We start from the raw sequence: 16917 nt of genomic DNA, 5'->3' as shown, positions 1-16917 counted from the left end.
CGACTTTCCCACTCCAAACTGGTTCCCAACCGATCGGTAGCTGTCTGGAGTTGTCCAGACTGCAATAGCTACCCGCTTCTCCACCGGCAGGGCAGCTCTCAATCTCGTGTCCTTGCGCTGCAGGGTGGGGGCGACTCAGCACACAGTCCCATGAAAGTGGCTTTTCTCATCCGAAAGTTCTGCAGCCACTGCTCGTCATCTCAGAATTCCATGATGATGTGATTCCACCACTCAGTGCTTGTTTCCTGAGCCCAAAAGCGGCATTCCACAGTGCTGAGCATTTCCGTGAATGCCAGAAGCAATTTAGTGTCATACGCGTCAGGCGACTCGCTATCATCGTCAGACTCCTCATCACTTTGTACCTTAAGGAATAGCTCAACTGCCAAATGTGATGTGCTGGTGAGACTCGTCAGCATATTCCTCAGCAGTTTGGGCTCCATTTCCCACAGAAATGTTGCTGCACAGAAACTGTTGAATCCTGTGGCACCTTATAGACTAACAGACGTTTTGGAGCATGAGCTTTCGTGGGTGAATACCCACTTCGTCAGATGCATGTAGTGGAAATTTCCAGGGGCAGGTATATATATGCAGGCAAGCTAGAGATAATGAGGTAGTTCAATCAGGGAGGATGAGGCCCTGTTCTAGCAGCTGAGGTGTGAAAACCAAGGGAGGAGAAACTGGTTTTGTAATTGGCAAGCCATTCACAGTCTTTGTTTAATCCTGAGTTGATGGTGTCAAAATGGCAGATGAACTGAAGGTCAGCAGTTTCTCTATGAAGTCTGGTCCTGAAGTTTTTTTGCTGCAAGATGGCCATCTTAAGGTCTGCTATAGTGTGGCCAGGGAGGTTGAAGTGTTCTCCCACAGGTTTTTGTATATTGCCATTCTTAGTATCTGATTTGTGTCCGTTTATCCTTTTCCGTAGCAAAATCCGTTTATCCTCATCAAAGCGGCTGATAAAGGAGGTGCTGTTGTCATCATGAACAGGTCTGACTACCAAAAGGAGGCTGCCAGACAACTCTCCAACACCAAATTCTACAGACCACTTGCCTCTGATCCCACTGAGGAATACACTAAGAAACTGCAACATCTACTCAGGACACTCCCTACACTAACACCAGAACAAATCAACATACCTTTAGAGCCCCAACCAGGGTTATTCTATCTACTACCCAAGATCCACAAACCCGGAAATCCTGGATGCCCCATCATCTCGGGCATTGGCACTCTCACTGAAGGACTGTCTGGATATGTAGACTCTCTACTCAGACCCTGTGCCACCAGCACTCCTAGCTATCTCCGTGACACCACTGATTTCCTGAGGAAACTACAATGCACTGGTGACCTTCCAGAAAACACCATCCTAGCCACCATGGATGTAGAGGCTCTCTACACGAACATCCCACACACAGATGGAATACAAGCTGTCAGGAACAGTATCCCTGATGATGCCACAGCACAACTGGCTGCTGAGCTCTGTGCCTTTATCCTCACACACAACTATTTCCAATTTGATGACAATATATATCTCCAGATCAGTGGCACCACTATGGGCACCCGCATGGCCCCACAATATGCCAATATTTTTATGACTGACCTGGAACAACGCTTCCTCAGCTCTCGTCCACTCACGCCCCTTCTCTACCTACACTACATTGATGACATCTTCATCATCTGGACCCATGGGAAGGAGACTCTGGAAAAATTCCACCACGATTTCAACAGTTTCCACCCTGCCATCAACCTCAGCCTGGACCAATCTACATGGGAGGTCTACTTCCTAGATATCACGGTGCAAATAAGTGATGGTCACATTACCACCACCCTATACCGAAAGCCTATCGACCGCTATGCCTACCTTCATGCCTCCAGCTTCCATCCTGGGCACATCACACGATCCATTGTCTACAGCCAAGCACTGAGGTACAACCGCATCTGCTCTAACCCCTCAGCCAGAGACCAACACCTACAAAATCTCCACCAAGCATTCTCAAAACTACAATATCCGCACGAGGAAATAAGGAAACAGATCAACAGAGCCAGACGTGTACCCAGAAGCCTCCTACTGCAAGACAAACCCAAGAAAGAAACCAACAGGACTCCACTTGCCATCACATACAGTCCCCAGCTAAAACCTCTCCAAGGCATCATCAGGGACCTACAACCTATCCTGGACAATGATCCCACACTTTCACAGGTCTTGGGTGGCAGGCCAGTCCTTGCCCACAGGCAACCTGCCAACCTGAAACATATTCTCACCAGTAACTGCACACCGCACCATAGTAACTCTAGCTCAGGAACCAATCCATGCAACAAACCTCGGTGCCAACTCTGCCCACATATCTACACCAGCGACATCATCACAGGACCTAACCAGATCAGCCACACCATCACCGGTTCATTCACCTGCACGTCCACCAATGTAATATACGCCATCATATGCCAGCAATGCCCCTCTGCTATGTACATCGGCCAAACTGGACAGTCACTACGGAAAAGGATAAACGGACACAAATCAGATATTAGGAATGGCAATATACAAAAACCTGTAGGAGAACACTTCAACCTCCCTGGCCACTCTATAGCAGACCTTAAGGTGGCCATCCTGCAGCAAAAAAACTTCAGGACCAGACTTCAAAGAGAAACTGCTGAGCTTCAGTTCATCTGCAAATTTGACACCATCAGCTCAGGATTAAACAAAGACTGTGAATGGCTTGCCAATTACAGAACCAGTTTCTCCTCCCTTGGTTTTCACACCTCAACTGCTAGAACAGGGCCTCATCCTCCCTGATTGAACTATCTCATTATCTCTAGCTTGTCTGCATATATATACCTGCCCCTGGAAATTTCCACTACATGTCTCTGATGAAGTGGGTATTTATCCATGAAAGCTCATGCTCCAAAACGTCTGTTAGTCTATAAGGTGCCACAGGATTCTTTGCTGCTTTTACAGATCCAGACTAACACGGCTACCCCTCTGATACTAGAAACCGTTGAGAGAGTCAAGATGGTGCTAAACGTGGACGGAAAAACAGGGATTGCTGGGATGTGAAGCGATGCATCATGGGGCGTTGGGACAGGAAGCAGAATGACCCGCACCCTCTGCACCCTTCCCACAACCCACGGTGCCAAAATGGCGCCAAAATGGGTTGAAGTGCTCCGTGGGATAGCTGCCCATAATGCACCACTCCCAACACCACTGCAAATGCTGCAAATGTGGCCACACTGCAGCGCTGGTAGCTGTCAGTGTGGCCACACTCCAGCGCTTTCCCTACACAGCTGTACGAAGAGAGCTTTAACTCCCAGCGCTGCACACCTGCAAGAGTAGCCAAACCCTCAGGGATTATCTACACTGGCATTGGCAAGTTACAGTGCTCTAACTTGCCGACTCAGGGGTGTGAAAAATCCCCCCCCCCCCTCCTGCCACAGCGCAGCAAGTTTGAGTGCTTTAAAGCATTAGTGTGGACAGGCTCGGCTCCCAGTGCTCAGAGCTAATCCCCTTGTTGCAGTGGATTACCAGGAGCACTAGCACCCACGACTACGCTTTGAGATTTGTAGTGTAGACATAACCGCAGTAGGTTAGATCAGACAAAGAGTAGATGCAGTGACTAGACATTGGGATGCCTGTGTCTTTAAGAACCCAGCCCTGGGAAGAGGATGCTGAGAGGTGCTGGCTGTGAGAGGGGAAATAAAAAAGCAAACACTGGTGTCTCAGTGCCACTGGCTTAACTGCTACCCCCTGTGCCCCAGCCTGTGCTGGGTTTTGCCCTCTGCAAACACCTCCCTCCTGGGCTTAACTCCTGCTCCTCCCCCCAGCCCCTCTCCTAATGCTGCCTCCAGCTGCCTGACCCCCCAGACCTGTCAATTTCCGCCCCAGGGCAGGGCCTGCTCCGATCCGCCCCCTTTTAGCCCCAGTAAATAGCAGGCAGCAGAGTTCCAGGGCTGATAAGGGCAGCCGCTTCAGCAGATGTTACCGAGCATGCTCAGTTCTGTGACCATACAAAAGTCCCTCTGCTCAAACAAAAAAAGCCTCTCGCCCCTCGTCCCCCCCCCAAGCTATTGTGCCAAGCCCTGGTGTCTCCGTCCTCTGGGGTATCTGCAACCCCTCTGCCCCTGCCTCTGCCGGGTTTTGCCCTCTGCCAGCGCCTCCCTCCTGGGCTTGACTCCACCTCCTCCCCCCATTCCTGATTTTCCCCTTAGCCCCTCGCCTAATGCTGCCTGACCCCCCCAGACCAGTCAATTTCCGCCCCCTGCTCCGATCCGCCCCCTTTCAGCCCCTGTCAATAGCAGTCAGCAGGAGCCGGGGGGTAGAAGGGCGGCGGCTGCAGCAGGTGACCTGAGCCTGCTCCGCGCACCCTAATAGCGCGTTTCGAGCAGAGCAGCAGCCTCCGCTGCACCGGGCGGGGCGGGGCGGACACCCGGGAGAGCGGGGCCGGGCGGGGGAGCGGGCTGGACGCCCGGGCGGGCCGGGGCGGGGGAGTGGGTCACACAGCCGGGGAGGCTAGCCCGGCGGGGGAGCGGGTCGGACACCCGGGGGAGCGATCCCGGCGGGGCGGGGCAGGGCAGCGCAGCGGGCCGGGTACGGGCTCCCGCTCTCGCAGGTGCAGCGCCCCAGTGAGCCGAGTTTGTCTCAGCCCCGCCCGGCTCCTTTCCCGCTTGCTGGGGGGGGATCGGCGCTGGAACCTCCCCCAGACACCGCCGCCCCGAGGCGGGAGGAGACCTTGGCCAGGTGTCTGCCTGGCTCCTCCCGCCTCCTTGCCAGGCAACGGGCTTCCCCGCAGAGCTCCCCGGGCCTGCCCGCAGGGCCCCCGCCCCCGGAGCACTGCGGCGCCCGCTCCCTGCGCTAAGGCGGGCCGGCTGCTCTGGAGCCTCCCCCGGGGAGCCTGGCTCATAGCTCCCGGACGAACGTGACTCAGGGCTCGCCCAGCGGCAGGCACGGGCAGACGGCGCCGCGGGGGCAGGATTTGGGAGCCTTGCTGCGGAGAGAGACGAGCTGGCTTCACGCTGCCCGGGAGGGATTCCGCATGAGCGTTGCCAAGGTAGGAGACCTGCCGCAGGGAGAAGGGCAGTGCACCTGCTGATGCGCAGATAGGCTGCCGTGGGTTGTGTGAGCCGCCCTGTATGCACAAGCCGCAAATCTCTGCACGGCAATAGATCCACAGATCTGCTGCAGCCGGTGACCTCTGTAAATCTTAATCTACCTGTGACATTCAAACCTTTGGAGTAATCGGAAAAGTTGGCATTCATATGCTGCCTTCCTGGTACTCTGTTGTTGTATCCAGCAGTCAATCTGCGTTCCCTGGAAATGGACCTGGCATTTCCTTTCGCAGCTGTGTGGATGAATTTGGTTCCATGCACTTTCCCCTTCAAGAACTCCGAGGCTGCTCTGGAGATGGGGTGAGCCCTTTGCAGCAGCCAGCCCTGTTGAATACGGTTACAGAGAAGGGGTAAAACCTGCTGCTGTTTTGCTGTGGGCTGGGGTTCAGGAAGATTTGAGTGGTTTGTCACTTGGGCTCCCATCAGACGGAGGGGAAACTGCGAATGCTGGCTATGGAAATAGGGTGAGCAGACAGCAAATGTAAAAAAATCGGGCTGGGGTGGGGGGTAATAGGAGCCTATATAAGAAAAAGACCCAAGGATTGGGACTGTCCCTATATACCTGCCCCTGGAAATTTCCACTACATGCATCTGACAAAGTGGGTATTCACTCACGAAAACTCATGCTCCAAAACGTCTGTTAGTCTATAAGGTGCCATAGGACTCTTTGCTGCTCCTATAAAATCGGGACATCTGGTCACGCCATAGGGAAATGATGTGCGTTAACTGTGAGGTGCTGAGTGCAATAATACATTTGTGTTCTGTACTGCCTTGGAGAATAGCCCTGCCTTGTATCTTTGTGCTCTGCATCAACTTGGGCAACGCAAGGAGTCTGTCAGCTCTCGTGAAATGGGAACAGGCCAGTGCTGAGTCCCTGCACTGGGACAAGGGTCTTTGCTGCCCCTCAGAAGAGGGAACTGACTGGGGGATCTTGCCTAATGTCACTTGTCCTGCCTACCATTTGCTAATTATTCCGGAGGGCTAGAGCCGTGGTCCTTTGTTGACAATGCTGCAAGTAAAGGGCCTAGGAAAGGCTCAGTGACCAGTGCAAGGCCAGAGACCGATTCCAAAAGACCTTGGAAGCCAGCAGCTCTGGGGGACTTTGTGGATCTCTCAGACCAGTGCCATTTCCTTGTTATCTTTGTCGTATCAAATGCAGGGCTTGATGGGGCTGCACACATTTACACAGCTGAAGATCTGGGCCAATGTGTTAATGGAGAACTGTGTTTGCGGAGCACGTGTGAGCGTACAGGCGTATGTATGTGCACACGCAAACTGGACATAGATATAGACACGCAGATTTGCTCTCTCACTCACACACACTACATGTACACACGCAAGTAGGAACAGAAGACAGTGTCTCATCTGGTGTATGGGGATAGGGTGAGTGGCCTGAATTCTCTGTGACGCAATGGACTCTCCACATGCTAAATTCAGTACCAGTGTTTCACCTTCTTCTAGACTCTGGGCTTTCTCTTTTCTGAATTAATCTCCCAGAGACAAACGCTGTCTGCTCTCTGCTCCTCTAGGGAGGTGAATGGTGCACCTGAGTGAGGAGGTGGACAGCCACTCTTCATTTCTCTTCTGTGACCCCGGCAGCAGGCCCTTAACCATGTAGGGGCTGGGTACAATATTTCTGCACAGCAGAGTCCCTGTTCCAATAGTGTAGCCGGCCCTTTGCCCCGGAGGCTGCTGCTTCTGGATCCTACCCTGCTTTTAGTTGGTCATCTGGGTGGGACTCCAATATCAGTTTCTCTAGGATCTTTAGGTGGGTCTCTTAGGAAGCAGAGCCATGAGCTGCAGACACCAGTTCAAGCTGGTGGGTCGGCCGTTACCTGTCCACGGTGACAGGTCAGCCGTTACTGCTCTTCATTTGGATTCCTGGCCTAGGTTTATTGTAATGTCCTTCGCGCTCTGTTGGTCACTTTTCCAAGGGTCTTTACAGACATGGGAACGTTACCTTCCAGAAGCCCCAGAGGAAGGTTGGGCGCAGTGCGTGAGCCGGAGGCAGAGAAACTGGCTGGCCCTAGGTTGTGCAGCAGCTATGTGGGCAGGGAATCCCCCACGATTAGAAGCATGCAAAGCTGGCTGTGAACAGCTTCACAAGCCCGGGTCCCATACTGTGTGTAGCTTGGTCCCAGAGCCCCCAGATGCTGCTTGTTGGGCTCTGCTTGTTGCTATTTCTCATAGGACACAACTTAATGGTTATTTTAAATCCAACTCAGACGCTGCCTAATGAAAACCAGGGAATTTTACTGTCTAATCAACAGTCAGCTCTCTGGGTAAGGGCAGTCATGCCACCCATCCACCTGTTCCAAGGGGTCCAGTGCAGTGGCAGCTAGTGCTGCCTTGTTACCACCAGTGCCAGGCACGAGGGAAATGACTAGCAGAGATGGGTGAGTGCAGAGCACAGGGGTTTCACTAGTGCCCCTTCCTGCTCTCTGTAGTCAGTGCCAGGGCATTCCTGCCTGAAGCACAGCTCGGTGGTATGAGAAGGATGGAGGATTTACTGAACCCCCTGATCCCTATGCAGCAGGCCACATGCAGCTCAATGTACTGCCTTGAGAAGGATAAAGGAATGAGTTGACCCTGCCAGGATTTGAACCTATGACTCCGGGGAATCTCTGCGTATCCCCAAGGCTTTTGAACACTAAGCAGTCCCCTCTGGCATAACAGCGGAGACATGAGTATGCTTGCTAAGTACCCTGGGATGTGAGGAGATCACTCAGAGCTTGACCTTGCAAAGTGCTGCTGAGCAGCTTTTCGAGGGTGCTCAGCATGTGCAGAATGAAGCTCTTGAGGCCATGTGGGATCAGGGATGCACAGTGTGGACAGGGGTCTGCTATATGTTAAATTCCCCAGGTGATATTTGCTCCTGGAAGACTCTAGATACCTGTGGGACACTCTCAGCACTGGTGTCAATGGAGGTGTGAGCAGGGGAAGCAGGATTGTGTAGTAAGAATGAAGCAGCTCCTTCTGCATTCCCTGTGCCTGCAAAGTGCTGAGGCAGGTGTCACTCTGTGCCTGCAAAGTGCTGAGGCAGGTTTGTCGCTCTGTCTGTTTTACCATGTGATACTCTTTTGGGATTCTTCCTCCGGTTAATTCCAAGTAACCTTGTATTGTAGCCATTACAGGCCCAAATATGGTTACATCGGTGTGATCCCATTGACTTCACTGGAGCTGCCGGAGCATAACTGTGGGCAGAATACGGCCCATGGATTTCATAGCAGACATGCAAAGGGCTCCCTGCTGCAGATGCCTTTGTAACATAAGGCAGAGCTGCTGCTCCATCAGCCAAAGGCAATAACTACTGTGAAAACCCTCAAGAAAAGTGCAACTGGCCTGACAAAATAGTTCTGACCAGCACTGTGCAGCATGTGCCTTGCTCCATTCTCCACCTCCGTCACACATAGTACTGGAGACCCTCCTCACCCACAGCGTGCCTTTCTATTGATGAGCAGCAGTGGCACTCACAGCTTTGGGCTGTTGTATCTTTGTGCTGTCTCCACTGCACTGAAGTTAATGGGAGTTTTGCGACTGACTTCAGTGGAGCCAGGTTTTCATCCATAATTTTAAAAAAATCCCTAAGGAAATCAGACCTGCTGCTATGCTCAGATTACAGTCACAAGGACCTAATCTCTCTCCTTCTTGCCCACCCCTCCAGGAGAGACAAACTCTACCGGCTAGCTCAAAGGCTCTTTCAAATGCACTGGGATCTTCTGAATTCAGAGCATTGCAGCTTTTTGTGGGCCTGGGCCAGGTCCAGCCCAGTCTATGAGAGCTCTCGCATCAGCACCCTTGAGGCTGTATGTGGAGCACACGTGTGCCACTGACTTGTGAATCATGTGGTGCAGGAGTTTTCAACCAGGGGCGCACACAGCTCTGGAGGTATGCAGATTCTTCCAGGGGGTACATCAACTTGTCTAGATATTTACCTAGTTCTACAACAGGCTATGTAAAAAGCACTAGAAAAGTCAGTACTAACTAACATTTCATACAGAGAAATGACTTGTTTGTATTGCTCTGTGTACTACACTGAAAAGTAAGTACAATATTTTATATTCAAATTTGATTTATTTTATAATTATAAAGTCAAAATGAGTCAGCCATTTTTCAGTACTAGTGTACTGTGAAAGTTCTGTATTTTATGTCTGATTTTGTAAGCAAGTAGTTTTTAAGTGAGGTGAAACTTGTGGGGGCACAAGGCAAATCAGACTCCTGAAAGGGGTCTAGTAGTTTGGAAAGGTTGAGAGCTAGTGCTCTGGAGTATAATAATGACTGCTGTTCTCCAGGGCACTCTGTGTAGCAGTCCATCAGTGAAGGTTACCGCAGAGCTCAATCCGCTGCACACTCTGCCAGCATGACATGCTCCCCTAGCCTGTGCCAGGACCACGGTCCAGTCCATGGAACCCAGGCACATGGCCATTCTCTATCAGACCAGCACTCCATCCCGCCCTGAATCCCGGCTCTTACGCCAGCACCAACTGCTTCGGAGGAAGGTGCAGGTATCCCCATAATGGACCATTAGGCAATAACCTGGCAACTGGAGACGTTTCAGCCTGAGCCCAGGCTCCAGCTCCATCTATCAAAGTAATTTCAAATTCATTCAGTCCACTAGGATGTGCCAGCAAAGCAATCCATGTCATCCTGCATGTCCAAAGAGCTGCCATGGAACCTGGACAGAAATACCCTGGAAAAGCCCAAGCCCCCATCCATCTGTATGCACAAAGCCTCTGCTCCAACTAGCTTGTCCGTCTACACTGTGATCCCAGCCTGGATCCCACTCCCTAGTTTCCCGGCAGAAGCATAGCAATCAGGTCCATTTCATCCGAAAAACTGGGCTTGCAAGTGCTGTGCTTGTGAGAGGTGCAGGGTGTGCATTGGGAGAACTGCCCCCTGGAGCTGCAATGAGCTGCCCACTGCTCACTGCAAACTCTGAGATACTGCTCCCCCCCCCCAGTTGATGTGCATTTGAAGAACCCCAAGAACTTCACAGCAGTTTATCTGTCACTGTGCAGAGGGCAGCCTTAACGGAGACGTGCGAAGTCTGGCACCGAGCACAGCTGGTCAGAAACAGGGATATGCTTTTCACAGCATGTTCATGTCCAAAACTGTAGGAATTTGATATTTTTGACTAACTGTAGCGCTGAGCAGTCAGCTTGGGCTTTCAGTTGGCCTGAGCTGCGGAACTGGCATAGGAGAGAGCCACCACGGCAGCGTGATCATCTTCATTCGAAAGCAAAGTTCTTGCAGTGCCAGAGCCTGCAGGTGTTGGTGACACAGGGGAAAAGGGATTGAGGGCACTGACTGGGTTTGCTAGACTGAGCAGGAGGAAGAAGATTGCCATCAAACACTGGTCAGGATTCACAGTCTGTACAACTGGAGGGCTCAGAGGAAAGGTGAGTCTGGAGAGACCTGCTCTCGCGTACCGGAAGGGCTGGCTGGGGGGTAAAGGACCTTTGTGCTATGGGTACCCTTCTTATGTCTGGGCTGCCTGCTTACATGATGAGGTCTCTGGGACCTGGACTTTCTCTCACTATGGTAGGTTGAGTGCCTGGCACAATATGGCACTGAGCTTGCGTGGGGTCTGTAGGTGCTGTTATGATACAGATGAATGAATATTGTTGTAACCAACTCAGCAGCTGTTGGGCTGGGAGGTGGATGTGGGGAATGCTGATGGAGGTTGCTAATAGTGGGGACAGCGGTGAAACTTGCCTCCAGCAAAGGCTGGTTGTGACATACAATCATCAGTGAATCATGGCTGGTCAGTGGCCTGTGTGCAATGAAATCCTGGGCCTAGCCTCCATATCAGGCTAGTGTCTCGCTGGTACAGTGATAGTGCAATGGAACTGCCTTCACAGAGCTCTCAGTCACAGAAGTCACTCCCACAAGTGGCAGGAATTTGGCAGTCTTAGCAGAGGCCAGGCAGATTTCTATTTCCTCCTGCCAGTGGAGGTGGTGAAGGGGCTGATGCTCAGCCACGGAGTGAGGTGGAGAGGGCAGGAATTGTCCTGCTGTCCCTAATGGTGTATGAAGAATTCATAACGCATAGAAACGTCTCCTGCACCTTGGTGCTTTTGTGATGAGTTCTGGCGTATCTTCGAGCAAAGACTGGCTTGTTTTCAAGCAATGTAATCCAGTTGTTTTTGTGCCAAATATACACAACAATCACTGGCTTTGCCGAGTGCGACACAACCTCCTTCTTGAGCAAACAGAGCAAGGTGGGGCTGCGAAGCCCTGGGATGCAGAGAAAAAACAGGATCTGCTCAAAGCTGTGTGAAAGGTGTAGTGGAACTCACTCCTAAACAGCCAATTTCAGTCCCCACAGCTGTGTGAGTCTAGCATCTTTCAGGGCCACTATATTGAGAACAAAATAAAGAGAGAGTTGGTGGGGAGGAGTTTCTTTGTGTTCTCTTCACACCAGGCATCCTCCAACCAGCTAAGGTGCAGCACTGCACACTGGAGACTGTGTGTTCTTGGGCATAGTCAACTGCGGTGACCATCTCAAGGCTAGGAGGTCGAGCTGGTACTCAGTGAAGTTAAAGGGCAGTTAGTTCCAAGCCAACCCATGGAAACTTTCCTCACCTAAGGCCAGGTTCTCCAGAGCTCAGGGCCAGATTCCCAAGAGCACAGCATCCACAATTGGGGCCAGGTTCTCAAGATAGCGTACCTCCCATATGGACCAGTAAAAGTGGGCTCATTGCATGCTGGGAGATGTCTTGCCCATCTTTCCGAAAGAGTCAAGCAGCACCTATTGTGAGTCTCATGGGTGGCCCTGACATGCTGAGCTCTTGTGAGTCTCTGTCCCCAACAGTGAGTGCTGAACCCCTTGGTAAGCTCAGGCCAAAGTGCCACTTGCCAATCACTGGAGCAGGAAGTCAGTGAGGTGAATACTTGGCAGGATGTTCTTTCAAGATTGACCCATTGAATGCAGGATCAAGCCCTTGATGAACATCTGTAATGTGTAATTCTGCAAGTTGAGATGATGGTACGATCAATCAATTTTCATGCTTCAGGGTGTAAACTGGTCACTATAGCTGGATCAGGAAGGAATTTCACACATCTACCTACATAAAAATTCATAGGCAAATAGGCTTACTACTGGGGCTGGTCAACAACTCCTCTTTAAAACATCTGCTCTCGGGTGCTGTGTCAGGCAGGATAGCACAGGAAATGGTCTGACTCATTATGGCAGCTCCTTTTGCTCCCACGACAAGAAGAAAACTGTGTGGTGATAATGAGATGACTGGACCCTCTGTTTACAGTGGTTTTGTGCTTCCTACCTTGCTCGAGCTAGTGAGTGGAGCACCCACCTGCTACAGTGCCTTTGGCTTCACAGGGTCAGGTTAGGCAAGCACCACAGCCAGTGATGTGTATCTTGACTGTCTGCAGAATATGCTAGAGATGCCTGGGAGGCTGTGTACGCTTGGGTTGCACGGCACTGAAAAGGTTAAGTCAGTTTTGCAAATAGAAGAAAAGCAGCCTGGTCTGCATAGGGAATTCCCATGACAACAGCAGAAAGTGCCCAGCTGATTCTCTGCACTGGACATATCCCTGCAGGGCCAGAGGATGTACGATAATCACATGTACCATCTCCACAGCCATTCACAGCATTAACTAATTCCCCCTGCCAGCTGCCTTGCATGGGGTGTTCACCTGCAGACACAGAGCTGCAGTGAGCTGCCTGTTGTCACACAGCAAGCCAGTGGCACCCAGCAGCTCTGGGCTCATTTACTCTGAGACACTGCCTCCCTTCATGTGGAAACACTTCTCCCAGGGCAGTGGTGGTGTTTGGGTCAACGGGACAGAAATGGCCATGTGTCGATTTTATTGTGCCTGGGAATCTTTGCATTGCAATAAACGAGCTTGGATCTGGGCTTACACTTCACCCTTCCCTGAAAGACGAGCAGAGTCTTCCCAAGGACAGGGATTTTCAGAGAACACATCTGAAAGTTTCTTGTGTACCTGGCTGGGACAAAGTGACAGAGAAAATAAGCAAGAAAAATGAACCGAAACTTCCAATCTTTATTACATTGTATCAGTGAACTCACATGCAAAGTCCATGGAAACTGATTAGATAACTGCTGGGAAGGCACTAGGGGCTGCATGCTGCCCTCATCTGTGCCCAAACAGCCCCACTGAACTTTGAGGGATCAGTGAGGGCAGGATTTAACTAGGGGGGAGCTTCTTACTAGGTTTTATGACATGCAAAGCAAGGCGGGCCAGATAACATTAATATCACTGAAACGCAAACAACAGGCCAGCCCTGCCACCCCCACTCGTGCGGAATCAGTGGGGTGGATTGCAGGGCCAGGGTGCTGGAAATGGGCTGGAAGCAGAGATTACCATCCTTCTGCCACAGTTATCGTTTACACAGCACCGTTGCTGTGCCTGGCTGGGTACAGATTCAAAGACAGGCTGCTGCACCAGGTCCTGATAGTCTATGTTAGACATGACACAGCCAGAGACTAGAACAGACGCAGAGCTGGGAGGGGGTTGGGAAAAGAAGGGGTACCTCAACCCCAGCAACACACGGAGCGGGTTGAATCTCTGGGTCCAGTGCTGCTGTTAATAGTCACAGGGTGGAGCTCTCTTAAATCCAGAGGGAGTGTGGATGGAAGAATCCAGCCCATTGCTTCTAGACTGGGTTGCTGAAGAGCTTGGTGAGGTTATGGAGCCTCTTAGCACCCTGGCCTGGCTCCAGTCTAGCCTAGCAACGAGCACGTGGCTGCAAGTAAAGAGCATCAGCCTTTAGTTCCTGGCCGACAAGCATCCCTTTGACACACACACCCATCCTCCCCCCGTCGCCACGGGGGCAGGCAAAGCAAAGAGACCAAGGACTGAATGGGGATGGAAACTGGAGTAACCACTTGTCGAAACAAGTGGACTCCTTCCCTTCCCCCTACTTCTTCAACTCACTGATGACTCTTACCGACATTACCTGGGAAAGACCTACTAGTGTCTGCCTCTCTGCCAAGGCACAAATTGCAGCCTGCACTATCAGTTCCCAAGTGCCCTCCCAGTCCTCTCTGGAATGGACCCAGTGCTGGGCTTTCTCCTACTGTCCTGGGCAGGGTATTTCCTGGTCTGACAGATCTCACAGCTGGGAAATTGGTCCTGTCCTTCATGTCACACAATGTCCTATCTCTGCAGGCAGTGTTGAGCTTCTAGAGCAGCAGCCCCACACACGGGCTCGTGCTGAATTATTTGCTGGGCCGTACATGGTGCATATATTATTGAAAGGAAGATGATCACTTATTCAAACCAGCGTTTCATAGAGCTTACCCTGAGCCAGGCTACAGATCATTTTCTAAAGCACAGATTTCTTCATTAGTTGAAACTTTGGTCCAGCTTACTTAGGACCTGAATCAGAATAGCAATCAGGAACTCTGAAATACACCCACATGAGTGTGAACAGAGTTCTCCTAGGTAATTGTCAGTGACATCACAGGCCTGGTCAAAGCACATTTTGTAGATTTCATTAATGATTCAAATACCGGGGGGGGGGGAAAAAAAAAAAAAAAAGGTTTACATTGGAAATGAGAATTCAAGGCAATCTAACCAAAGGCCAGCCACCTCTGTAACTACATTAGCGAAATATAACGAATCAGTGCTTATCTTACTGCTTTCTCTTGAAACTTAATCAGCCCATGTCATTCTGTCACTGAGGTTTCATCCAATTTGATTTTAATACAAACTAGACATGTAATCAAAGAAGAACGCAAGTAACCAAACCCCTTGCTCCGGGTCCCTGGTCCTCTACACCCTCACATGTGGGTTTTGATTTACACCCTGGCTTCAGCGGGGCTACTCCCCTGTGCAAGAGTTTGCAGGTCAGGTCACAGCCTTCGCTCTGAAGTGCAACGCTCATGATCACCACCATGTAGTGTCTAGGGTGATTATCTCTGTTGGATGGAAGTAATGGAAAACCACATGAAAAATAAACACTTTATTTTAGGGGACATTTTGGGGAAACACCATTTCTCTTAGCGTATCTTGTATTTTTCTCTGAAGTGTACATTTCTCCTGCTGTCAAGCATACAGTGCAATTATCAGAAGCTTCAATTTAATGTTTAAAATGGTACTTAATAGTTTTAATACATTTCACAACATCTTTATTGTTTGAAATCCGTTCATAAAACTCTTTGAGTACAACTGAAATTAACTTTAATTTGATGCTCATCCTTAAAAAACTCAATATGCTGCAGGCTTCTGCAATCTGTCCCAGTCTGTTTATGCAAGGAAAATATACCTTCCATGGCTGCCTTTGAAATGGGAAAGACATAATAAGTTACAAGTTTTAAGGAATTTGAAGATCGAGCATTAGACCATTTCCTCGCACAACCAGACTCCTGCGGCATGCACAGGCACTCTGCAGAATCTCTCAGTGCATGCTATTCCTTACACACACAATCCATAGCCAGCCTTTTGTTAGCTTCAACCCTTCAGTAATGCCCACAAGTTCCTGAAAAGTCAGCATTTTTTTCAGCGGAAGTGGCTGAATCAGATTAAGGTTGTTTTCTTCATTGAATAAAAACGTGACATCAGGTATGTGAGAGCTGTTGCACACCACTGAATGAAAACCCTTCCCATTTTGCTTTGCGATGATGTGTTTTTAGGTAAAAGTTACAGTTATGACCAAAGAATCTGTCACCACTTCTTTGTTGTTACTTCCTCTTTAATGAATCCATTATGTTATAAACTTCAGCACATACAAGATCAGATTTTTAATTTTAAAACTGTATTGTAAAAATAACTTTTAGCACATTGTGGAAGAAATATAAGTAGTTTTCAGTACTGAAAGTTTTTGTCCATTATCTCCATCTTTGTCATCCTTAAAAAAGTAAGAATTGCAGCTGCACACAAATAACTTTGAATAGCTGGAAAACATTTTAAGATCCTTTCAACTGCAGGGTGTAGAGAGAATCATCCTGGGGGATGTGCCTCAACATTTCCATGTATTCAAGGTTAACCAAATGAAATACCTCCTATAACTCTGAAACTCAATTGGCAGATGAGAAAAGTGATTGAGAACTTTTATTACAAGACCTTGAAGATCAAATGTTGACTTACCTATAGCGTAGTTTGCTGTATTATTGCAATATATGGGCTGGGCAATTAGCTGGAAGCAATAGTCATTTTTGTTTTTCATTCATTTGTAGACTGAGTGGTATCTCTCAAAGTTAACATTATCATTATCAGCTGCAAATGATGATCCGTTGTCAAAGGTCAAACCATTTTTGTATGCTGTTCACATTTTCAAATAGTCCTCATGCAGTTTCATTGCTGTCTTGAAAATAATCAAGTAGACAATGTCCTTCCTGTGTGGTAAAGGACAGCTATCAGAAACATGTTTGATATTCCCATGGTTTGAGGCACAGACACCATAAGAACGGCCGTACCGGGTCAGACCAAAGGTCCATCTAGCCCAGTATCTGTCTACCAACAGTGGCCAATGCCAGGTGCCCCAGAGGGAGTGAACCTAACAGGCAATGATCAAGTGATCTCTCTCCTGCCATCCATCTCCACCCTCTGATGAACAGAGGCTAGGGACACCATTCTTTACCCTTCCTGGCTAATAGCCATTTATAGACTTAGCCACCATGAATTTATCCAGTTCCCTTTTAAACACTGTTATAGTCCTAGCCTTCACAACCTCCGCAGGCAAGGAGTTCCACAAGTTGACTGTGCACTGCGTGCAGAAGAACTTCCTTTTATTTGTTTTAAACCTGCTACCTATTAATTTCATTTGGTGACCCCTAGTTCTTGTATTATGGGAATAAGTAAATAACTTTTCCTTATCCACTTTCTCCACATCATTCA

At 49.7% G+C, this 16917-nt stretch overlaps 1 protein-coding gene across 1 annotated transcript in view; it reads left to right on the top strand.

The window, feature by feature from the left end:
* The first annotated feature begins 4900 nt into the window (after nt 1-4900).
* The window catches only part of CORO2A (coronin 2A), a 112366-nt gene continuing 100349 nt past the window's right edge, over nt 4901-16917 (top strand). The window contains exon 1 of the mRNA XM_050948268.1: nt 4901-5036. Coding sequence (XP_050804225.1) covers nt 5022-5036 — 15 coding nt within the window. The 5' untranslated portion in view covers nt 4901-5021. The remainder of the gene's footprint in view (nt 5037-16917) is intronic.

This window comes from Gopherus flavomarginatus, chromosome 3 (genome assembly GCF_025201925.1).
Source record: "Gopherus flavomarginatus isolate rGopFla2 chromosome 3, rGopFla2.mat.asm, whole genome shotgun sequence".
Taxonomy (NCBI): domain Eukaryota; kingdom Metazoa; phylum Chordata; order Testudines; family Testudinidae; genus Gopherus; species Gopherus flavomarginatus.
This window is presented reverse-complemented; position numbering and strand designations above follow the sequence as displayed.